The following is an 11,415-nucleotide window of genomic DNA, read 5'->3' on the forward strand; positions in this document are numbered from 1 at the left end:
GGAGATTTGGAGGAGGTTTAGAGCAATAAGAGGTATTTTTTGAGGTAAAAATACATACTAGAAAGAGATTTTTTTTTTTTAATCAGACTTTAGTGCTACTTTAACTCTTTAATGTATGCGGCTGTGGTGTAGGGCAGTTTGGAGGGTGAAAATGTTATCACAACATTTCAATTATATTGTGGGATATTTTTAGGCTGGGGGTAAACATTTATTGCAGAATTTGATTCAGTAAAGTGGATTTTGATACCACTCCCTTATTCCATTTCAAGTTCTTTCTTTTTCATAGGCGGGGTTTTCCATCCTTGTCCTTCTTATGTCAGAAAAAGTAGTCTTGTCACTGCCCTGGAGAATTCTGTGAGTGTCAACCTTACTCAATTTGATCCTCTTTGGGGCATTTCCTCTCATAGTACCCTATGATCACTGAAGAGATCCTCAGACCCTGCTCAAAGGGGAGAAAAAAGTTCTTACTCACAAGAGTCATCAAAACAAAGGGGAGAAAAACACAAACGCCATTCTTAGTGTAGCAGTAAACCATTTTAACGCAGTATAAAAAAGTTCTTACTCACCCACACCAACATCCGCAGATTTGCGAGGGTGTGTGAGTGCGTTGATGTAAGTATGGGTGCACGCACATACATTTAGAGGCATGTACTAGGGCTGCACGATATTGGAAAAAAAGTACATTGCGATATTTTTTCTTTAACGATATATATATTGCGATATTACAGGGTTAATGTTACTGTAGGGAAGTGGTGCAGCCTTCTTCTGATTGTATAATACAGGCCAGGGTTAATGTTACTGTAGGGAAGTAGTGCAGCAGCCTTCTTCTGATTGTACTATACAGGGACACCTGGGACAGCCATGGTTAATGTTACTGTAGGGATGGGATGAGTATTGCAGCAGCCTTCTTCTGATTGTATATTACACTGGGACAGCCAGGGCAGGCCAGGGTTAATGTTATTGTATGGATTGAACTGGGTGGAATGCAGAAGACACTGACAGTGTGGAAGGCAGAGTCGGGACTCACAGTGGTGGTAGAAGGTAGAAGAACACAGCCTGACATGACATCCGTCCCACACGTTCAGTCTGCCGCCCTGCAGCTAGTTCTCTTGACCGGGCGGTGAGTGTGGCACAGCGAATCAATCACGTCGTGAGTAGCGGCACAGCGAACCAATCAGGTGTGCAGGCACGCGTGATTGGTTAGCTGTGCAGCTGCTCACGGCACGCTGCTCACCGCTCAGTCAGGAGAACTAGCTGCAGGCAGGCAGACTGAACGTGTGGGACGGATGTCGGGCTGTGTTCTGCTACCTTCTACAACCACTGTGACTCCTCCCGACTTCTCCCTGCCTATGCCTACTATCGTATGTTTGGCGATGTGACTATCGCCCATGCCCGCAGCACGATAGTCGATATCACATCGACTATCGTTCAGCCCTAGCGTGTACATATATGCATTTAGGAACATTATCTAGGTCCCTCCCTAGATAGGGACCTAGCTAGGAACCCTTCCTAGAAGGCACCTTTCCTTTTCTCCTTGCAATTTATCTTCATCCAACCCATTCTCAAATATAATTTTCTTATTCTCAATTTCAATTTTTCATTAAATTTTTTATCCCCATCAACATATTTTTAATTTTTTATCTTTTCACATTTCATGCCCATCCTTATTTTATTTTTTATTTTCATCTTCATTTTTATTAATTTTCATTTCATTTTTATTTTTATTTCTAATTTAATAATCTCACTTCCATTTTAATTTTTATTTATTTCTATATTTTATATTTTTTACTCCATTTTTTTTTTCTTACTTTTATTTTTCACTTTTACATTTATTTTTATTTTTTATCATTCTAAGCTCCATTTCCATCTTCAAACCCATATTTGGTTTTAAATACAATAGCCACCTTTTTGATCCTTGCCAGCCCTGTTAGTTCTCATTAGGGACTATTGACGTAAAAGTCCTCTTCCAATATGGCCCCTGCACGGCCTGAAGAAGGAGCACATGCTCCGCAAAGCGTCGCCGTATATCTGTAGCTAAGCGTCTAGGAAGTGACGTCACAGCCCTCGAAGAGACGAGCCTCGGCGAACCACGGATCAGGGAAGCCTTCAGTCAGCACTCAGGCGACCCTCACTCCTAGGAACAGCGGTGACCACACCGAGAGGGACCCCTATGATGCTGATGCCCAGAACCATCATTTATAAACAAATGCTTACTTTTATACTACTCTTGTGAGTAAGAACTTTTTTATACTGCATTAAAATGGTTTACTGCTACACTTAGAATGGCGCTTGTGGTTTTCTCCCCTTTGTTTTGATGACAGAGCTGCTTCTCTCTTCACCATCAGCAGCCTTCACAGTGTACAGATACCCCATTGGAACTCCCTTCCCCCCCTTCTCCCTCCATCTACTATTACAAATGACTGCTGGAGATTTACTGTTTATCTAGCTTGCGCCAATACCTGTTTGTTCAGACCCTGCTCAGGAGGCCAAGTTCGCCAGAGGACATTGTGTCTTCCTGGATGGTTGGCAGGTAGAGCAAAATAGTTTCCTGAGCCTGCTAATACCAAACAGGCTTCGGGAACCCCCTTACTGACTTCAGGTCAACTAGGGTTAGCTCCTCATTCCTTGGTGGATTTGGAGCAATTTGAGGAAGGACCCCAGGTTTTCTTCCCTGTTTCAGCTTCCAGCTAAGCATATACACTTGGTTATATAAATAAGTCTGCTGTTCCTTGCTCCATGGATGCTGACACTTTCATGAATCTGCAAGTTTAGAAGCATCCCTAGACCTATGGCTATTTTCCAGGGATAGGCAGAATTGCTCTTCAGTGGGCTTCCTTAGGGGTTGCTCCAGAGTTATTTCTCACATTACAAGGAGGATATTTTCAGCTATCCTCATCCTGTCTGGCCATACTCAACTCACCAAACTGGTACATATCCCTTCTCTTGCTTACCGTTGCGGAAGTGCTTTCATTTGACTCCATTGGATAAAATTCTGGAGTTTTCTGGAAAAAAGAGTCGCTGGGTTGTGTTTGAAGGCTGTTTATTTCTAGCTAATTAAAGATTCTCTTGGATCAACCTTGCCAATGGAGATCACTTATCTGTGCAGGCACTGTAATTGACATGGAGTTTTCATCGCTATGGGTTTATTGAGTGTTGAGGTCTAAGGCCTTTTTAATTTTCTGACTGGTCTTTTTTTGTCAGGGCCTGTTTTTGTTAAGGTACTTTCTGGAGACCTGGTATTACTTTAGTAAACCTCGGAATTTATCATCTCCTCGATGATGCCAAGTGGTCCAGGCCTTGAGGCAGTGAAGCAAGTCCCAATCATGATGTTCCCTTCACCGTCCATACTTCACTGTTGAAATGATGTTAGCATGATGTTAGGATGAGGTTTTGATGTTGGAGCTGAGCACATAGTGCTCAGTATTCTAACGGAACAATTCAACTTTTGTTTCATCACTCCACAGAACAATTTCTCAGTAATGTTGCGGTGCTATTTGTCAAATTTCTTGTACTCCGCGATGTATTTTCTGGAGAGCAGCAGCTTCCTTCGTGATGTTCTGCCATGGACACCCTGCCTTTTTAAAGACCTGCTAAATATAAAGACCTGCATAAACTTGTATGTTTGCCAGTTCCAGGGATGTCTTCAAGCCTTTAGCTGTTACTCGTGAGGAGTTCTTTACCTCATTGAGCATTCTGCGCTGTGCCTTGGGAGTCATCTTGGCTGGGCACCCACTTCTAGGAAGAGTAACAACAGTACTAAACTGTTTTTCCTTTATAGACTGTTTCTTTAACTGTCGACTGATGGATGCCTAAACACTTCCACTAATGGATGCCTTATACAGATCAACTACCTTTTGATTGTATGTATTTAGAGAGCTCCTTTTTGGCTTGGTTCACATCAGCTGATGCTTCTTATGAACAGCAATCTTAAAATGTCTGAGTGTCTTTTATCAATCAAAGTAGCTCTAAACCACATCTCAAAACTCATTTCATTAATTGGACTCCAGGTGTGCAAACTACTGACTGTAATTAGCTTTTGTTAAAGAAATTAGGCCATGAGTTCACTTACCCTTTCCTCCATCACTGTGAGTGTTTAATGGGTGTGTTCAATAAAGACATGAGAAATTAGAATTGTTTGTGTGTTATCAGCTTAAGCACATTGTATGGTCAATTTTTTTACTTAGACGAGGATCAGATCACATTTTCTGGCAAATTAATCTAGAAAACAAGTTAATTCCAAAGGGTTCACATTTTCTTTTTAGCTACTGCATATTGTGTGTGTCAATACGTTTTAAAACAAATTGCACGGAGTCTGTACTTTGCGGATTAGGCTCCATGTACACAGGACGTTCAAAAAAAACGTGTTGCAAAGCTTGTTCTGACGCCGGGAAAAAGCAGCTGTTAAACGTGCTTTCAGTAGCTTTTTCCATTTGCGTTATTGCACGTTTGGCCACGTTGCTTTCAGCAGCGTTTTTTCTGCCTCCATTCAAAATCAATGGTACCCTATTCCCGACTTGCGGCGCGACTTGCGCTGTGAGAATCTTGAGGGGGAACTCCACGCCAAAAATGGAAAAAAACTGCGTGGGGGTCCCCCCCAGGTTCCAAACCAGGCCCTTCGGGTCTGGTATGGAGTTTGAGGGTAGCCCCATGCCGAAAAAACGGCGTGGGGTCCCCCCCAAAATCCATACCAGACCCTTTTCCGAGCATGCATCCTGGTAGGGCAGGAAGGGGGAGGGGACGAGCGAGCGGCCCCACCCCCCCTGGACCATACCAGGCCACATGCCCTCAACATGGGGGGGGGGTGTTGGTGCTTTGGGGCAGGGGAAGCTCTGCATCCCCCACCCCAAAGCACCTTGCCCCCATGTTGATGAGGACAAGGGCCTCATCCCCACAACCCTGGCCGGTGGTTGTGGGGGTCTGTGGGCAGGGGGCTCAATGGAATCTGGAAGCCCCCTTTAACAAGGTGGCCCCCCAGATCCCGGACCCCCTCCCTATGTGAATGGGTATGGGGTACACTGTACCCCTACCCATTCACCCCATAAAAGGCAGTGTATGTAAATAACGACAGGAGATGTTTTGGAAAGTTTATTAAAAATCTTCATCCGGTCTTCTCTGCTCTGGTCTTCTAACTCTCCTGATCTTCTGCTCTTTTGCTGTCCGCTGTTCTGCTCTTTTGCCCTCGGCTCTTCTCTTCTTCTTCCTCCGGTCCTCTTCCGACGATGTCTCCGGTGATTATGCCGGTCTCTGCAGCTTGTTATATAGCCATTGTGGGCGTGGCCCCCGATGATGTCATCGGGATGCCCCACCCCCTCATGTCACAGATGACGTCATATGTGACATGAGGGGACGGGGCCTCCCGATGACGTCATCTGGGGCCACGCCCACAATGGCTATATAACAAGCTGCAGAGACTGGAGACCGGCATAATCACCGGAGACATCGTCGGAGGAGGACCGGAGGAAGAAGAGAAGAGCCAAGGGCAAAAGAGCAGAAGACCAGAGCAGAGAAGACCGGATGAAGATTTTTAATAAACTTTCCAAAACGTCTCCTGTTGTTATTTACATACACTGCCTTTTATGGGGTGAATGGGTAGGGGTAAAGTGTACCCCATACCCATTCACATAGGGAGGGGGTCCGGGATCTGGGGGGCCCCCTTGTTAAAGGGGGCTTCCAGATTCCGATGAGCCCCCTGCCCGCAGACCCCCACATCCACCGGCCAGGGTTGTGGGGATGAGACCCTTGTCCTCATCAACATGGGGGCAAGGTGCTTTGGGGTGGGGGGTGCAGAGCTCCCCCTGCCCCAAAGCACCAACACCCCCCCATGTTGGGGGCATGTGGCCTGGTATGGTCCAGGGGGGGTGGGGCCGCTCGCTCGCCCCCTTCCCCTTCCTGCCCTACCGGGATGCATGCTCGGATAAGGGTCTGGTATGGATTTTGGGGGGGACCCCACGCCATTTTTTCGGCGCGGGGCTACCCTCAGAATTCCATACCAGACCCGAAGGGCCTGGTTTGGAACCGGGACGGGACCCCCACGCAGTTTCTTTCCCATTTTTGGCGTGGAGTTCCCCCTCAAGATTCTCACAGCGCAAGTCGGATCATCCTGATCCGACTTGCGGTGCGACTTCCATTCAAATCAATAGGCTCCCATAGGGAACCATTGATTTTGAATGGAAGAAAAAAAACGTATAACGTGGCTGAACGTAAGTTCATCACGTTTGGTCACGTTCGGACGCGTTTCTGCGTTTGAAACGCCGGGAAACACATGTTCGAACGCAAATAATTGCGTTCCAAAAAATGTCCCTGAACTCAACTGCCTGCAAATGACTATAAACCACCCTGTGTACATGGACAGATAAGATAAAATGTAGATGGGTTCAGGGGCTTCTAAAAAAAACGCCCAACTTCTCCTAAACGGCCATTTCCAGCGTCCGTGTACATGGAGCCTTAGGTGTGACTTGGCAGGGGCCGTGTCAGACCTCTGCAGAGAGACCACCCTTTTCACACCTTTTGTTTTGGTGCACCTAAAATATATTTAGCTGATTTAAACTAAAAGTTTAATTGGGCTTCACCTAAATAAAGTGAGAGAATGCTCCTTTACATTTCTTTAACTTAATTATATATTTCTTTTTGTATTGCAGAGCTTAAGCCATTTGATCTGGGCAGTCCTAAAAATGTTGGACCCTTCTTATCCATTGATATTGACAATAATATAATGGTAAAATTCCGCTGCCATGGGCCACCTATCCGTTTTTCAACTGTTTCAAGTAATGAGCTACGCTACATTGCAAATGAATTGGATGGTATGGTTGGAGGACAGAACACTGTGGTAGCCATGACCATATGGTCTCACTTCAGCACCTTTCCAGTAGAAGTATATATAAGACGTCTCAGGAGCATACGAGCAGCTGTCCTCCGTTTGCTTGAACGTAGTCCTAACACTGCCATAATAATTCGTTCTGCCAATGTCCAGGAGCTTGGGCCTGAAGTGAGCTTGTTCAATAGCGACTGGTTCTCGTTACAGTTGGACATTGTTATGAGAGCCATGTTTGCAGATATTAAGGTGCATATTGTGGATGCTTGGGAAATGTCGCTTGCCCATTATCTACCACATGCATTACACCCAGGAAGAATCATTATCAAAAATCAAATAGATGAGTTTTTATCATTTGTTTGCCCCAATTAAAGGCAAATATTGGTATTAGCACTCTGTCTTACCTAAAATTGTTGGTTAATTTAGAATTTAAAGAACCAAATAATTATGTTCTTGGAGTCTTGTAGGCAGTATTATAAGAGTATTTAGAAACTGTAAAATGTGTTTGTGTTTACAGTATAATAGCGTTTGGAAAATCCCTGGAACCAGGTAGCTAATATGACTGAGAAGAAAATGACAGCTCCTTACTATTTTTTGTATTTTTTCTAGGCTAGGTTCACACTGCTGCATATGATTTTGTTTCGACTTTCAGTGCGATTATGTAGTGCTACTTGGATGCAGCTTTGATAAGGTTTGTATATTCTAGTCAAGATTGCGCCAATGTAGTACAGGAACTTTTTCCAAAATTGTTTAATGCTGAGTTGCATTGATGTGAATAGACACCGATGAAAACAATGTGATTTCCATTGTCATGCGATTCTGTGCGACTCAAGTCACATCTGAAATCGCACTGGTGTGAACCAGGCCTTACTGAAGTTAGTGGAATTCGGTTCCTCTTCACTGCTAAACTGTATGGGCTGCCTTGTAAAAATAACATGAGTGTGTCCAACCCTGCCATATATGTATGCTGTGCATATGTAAAGATTGTTAGTGTTTTAAATTATTGCGACAAGAGAAAGCACACTTCCTTTCTGATCCTTTTTCATATGTTGACCAGTGTTATGCAGACATTAATGTGTAGATACAAAAGTCTAAATTAGCATACAGGTTAAAGCAGAACTCCAGGCATTGTTTTTTAAATCTGCAGTGTAAATAAGAATTAAAGTGGTTGTAAAGGCTAAAAGCTTTTTACTGTGGGGGGCTGAGCAACACTGAGAGTGTCAATAGTGCAGCTTGAGATCGAGCCTGCATAAGTGCCTGCATGAGTTATGCAGAGGAAAGGAGCCCGGAACGCTGGCAAGGGGACCCTAAAAGAGGAGGATCTGGGCTGCTCTGTGCAAATCCATTGCACAGAACAGGTAGTTATTACATGTTTGTTATTTTTTTATAAAGAGCCTTTACAACTTTAAGTCTCATGGGGTGTATGTCACTTTTAAGTATGGAACTTTTGTTTTACTTGAAATTTACACTTTCATTGAAGCAGGAAATTATAGCTATTGCTATCCTTGTGGCGCAGCAACTAGGACAGCTGTGGCTCTCATACACAAAAGATACACTGTCATGTGTCCACCCCTTCTCCCCAAAGCATTCTGTGAATGGGCAAGGAGAGAGAGGCAGACAAACAACACTGCGGCTTCAGAGTCTGAGAGCCAGAGCAGGCCTCAATGAAAGTGTAATACAGATTTTTAAAATAAATGCCTGATGTTCCAATTTAATCTGCCATAAACCAGTGTTTTTTTAGCTTTGCGTGGACACTGGCCGGTCTCAACAAACTGTGTGGGTGCACACATAATGTTGATGCTGGTTGCAGTAGAAATGCTACGAGTGGTTTATATAAGGATATAGGATATTGTGTTTTTACTGACTGAATGTTTTATTCCCTAAATGAAGGATTATTTTTATTACTGACCTAGACATGTAGAGATGATAAGACAATGAACATCTGTTGGTTTTCAATGTCTTCAGGAACACAGTGGGGACATTTAACCTTCAAAGATAAAAATATTGGAGCTTTCATTGCCAGTATGTTTAAAAGGTGCAAGCTCCATGGTCGTCATTTTTATTCTTTGTTTGCTGCTTTGTGAGTCACTTAGCAGTAACCAATATGCTACAAGTTAAGTCGGAATCTCAAGCTGCCTGATGGTTTCAGTTTGTGGCTTACTAATTTGTGAATCAGTTTTGAGGTTGATAGTCTTAGTGCTTGTGTCTTAAAATATCTGACAGTGGTAGCACCCATGTGTTAAATCCCTTTAGAACAGTTACATGAGGGAAAAGTACCACAAATGATCAGATTGATTGGATACTGTGCATCACCTTTGATGTTCATCTATTTTTTTTTTTGGAAGTCTGGAAGTCGCTCACTGATCAATGTACAGTAGTTTGAATGTTTATTTTACAAGACAGTAGAGTGATACATTTTTCATAAAAATTTGTACTTCGATGGTCAGTTTAAATGTGTTTTTTTTTTTCAGAACATGATTTGTTAGTTTTTTTTTTTTTTTTATAGTAATAATGTATTATGTGAAAAAAATAAAGTTTTTCTCTGGTTTTATCTGTTGCCTTGAGTTGCAGTTGGGTTAAGCAAAGTAAAAGGCATAACCAAAATACTTACTGATAATTCTGTCCAGGGTGCATCACTACTATACTTAAATTAGGTGTCCATTAATTTTACTTTAAAGTAAATCTGTCTTTTCAATATCTGAAGAAAGAAGAAACCTTACCTTTTCAGTAGCGCGTGCTTAGAAATGCCATTGTGTTGCTGCTCCCCAGCTGCAGCAGGTATTTGACCAACCAGACGAGGTAACCACGTCAATACCAGGCACTTTTACCCCATTCCTGCCCAGGCCAATTTTCAGCTTTCAGCGCTGTCGCACTTTGACAATTGTGCAGTCATGAGTCATGCAACAGTGTACCTAAATTAAATTTTTATATATTTTTTTTAGACAGAGCTTTCTTTTGGTGGTATTTATTCACCACTGGGCTTTTTATTTTTTGCTAAACAAATGAAAAAAATATACATTTGGTTCAATATTTCTTTATTATAATTTTTCAGGATAACAGTACAACAATACATGAAAAACAATTCATACATAACAACATCGATAATAGTGGCATACATAGATAATACATATATAAAGATATACATTTAAAAAAATGTAATGTAGTTTCTGTAATAAAATACGTAATTTTTCTTCTTCACTGATGCGGCTGCACTGATGGATCTCCTCCCAGAACTGAAGAGCATCATTGTAGCCATCTTTTGGCTATAGTGCGGGCAGGAACAGTTAAATACCCGTTTCCCTCTTTGCATGCAGTGGTTCTTTCCATTGGCTCATACATCCTGTAATGACGTACAAGCAGCATTTAGTGAGGGTAGCAGGAATTCCCATAACCTAAAATGCTGAATACTTGTGGTGGCGGTTTAAGACATGGGCCTCTGAAAAGGTAACTATATTGCCATTCTTTCCACAGATATTACTGTCAGAGCCTTTTTTTGTTTCTTTATTCATTTTTCACAAACTTACTAAAATGCATAGTTCTCTTTCGTTCATTGACGGACACAGCTCTCCATTATTCAGGACCACAGAGTTATGTTGCTCCCTACAGGAATACGACACTAGGCAGAAAAGAGACTTGGCTATCACTATTGGCAGTTCTGGGTGGTATACATCCCCCTTTATGCTTTAGGCCTTCAGTTTTTTTCTGCCTAGTCAGGAGTAAGGACCTAGTTCCCTGCTGGGATCTCTGGTCCTGGCATTTTTCTCCTTTTTACATGGCATTTTCTCTCCTGTTTTTTTTTTACTGTGAGATCTACAATCATCTGCCGGACTGGGCGACGGGCTGGATTTCTAGATTCAGTGGTCCCCCCAGTCTGGCCAGTGAGTGCGCGCCGACCAGAGCTCCACGCTGGGTCGGCCACAACCTAGCCCTACTGGATGGGGGCTCGCCTGCGAGTTAAATGCCTCACAAGGTCGCATACAACTGGATCTCTGCCCGAGCCACATCGTCCTTCCTGGCCAACAGCCCCCCCCCATTTCGATGGTAAGGAGGTTCTGTCTGGAGTGGTGCCCGTCTGGTTGCTGGTATGGTGAGGAGCTGTCCCCCCTCTTCCTCTAGATGGATTTGTGGTGGAAACGGGCCCCTTCCTGGGACGGTTAGACCTACAGCTTCCCCCCAGGACACCCGTTTGTTTGGTGGTCCCTGTGGGCCATCTTAGTAACCCCCCACCCCCTCGATTTTGGCTGTGGGAGCTCCTCCTTTTGGCACCCATAAGCCATCTTGCACGGCAAAAGGGTTTCCTTGTCCCTCCTATTTTGACAAGTTTGTCTATAAAGATTGGGAGCATCCAAAACGCCCCTTTGTGTTTCATAAATGCTTTGCTGTGAGGTACCTCTTTGAAGAATCTCTTATCAAGAAGTAGACTGTCCCACCAGTGGTGGCCCTACCCGTCTACAAACAGGCAAACATGATTCCAGTAGGGGAATCTCCCGCTTTTAAAGATCCGGCTGACAGGACGGTGAAGTCTGTGGCCTGCAATATGTTCACTATTGCTGGTTCTGCGCTGAGGTCAGTCCTGCGCCGTGACCTAAAGGGTGAGCACATTC

The 11,415-nt window shown here is 43.6% G+C and overlaps 1 protein-coding gene across 1 annotated transcript in view; it reads left to right on the forward strand.

Moving 5' to 3' along the window:
• Window positions 1-7,425, forward strand: part of NXPE3 (neurexophilin and PC-esterase domain family member 3) — a 34,245-nt gene extending 26,820 nt beyond the window's left edge. Inside the window, exon 6 of the mRNA XM_082244961.1 lies at window positions 6,639-7,425. Coding sequence (XP_082101087.1) covers window positions 6,639-7,183 — 545 coding nt within the window. The 3' untranslated portion in view covers window positions 7,184-7,425. The remainder of the gene's footprint in view (window positions 1-6,638) is intronic.
• Window positions 7,426-11,415: the final 3,990 nt, after the last annotated feature.

The sequence above is a fragment of the Pelophylax lessonae genome (genome assembly GCF_965119305.1).
Source record: "Pelophylax lessonae genome assembly, chromosome: 2".
NCBI lineage: Eukaryota > Metazoa > Chordata > Amphibia > Anura > Ranidae > Pelophylax > Pelophylax lessonae.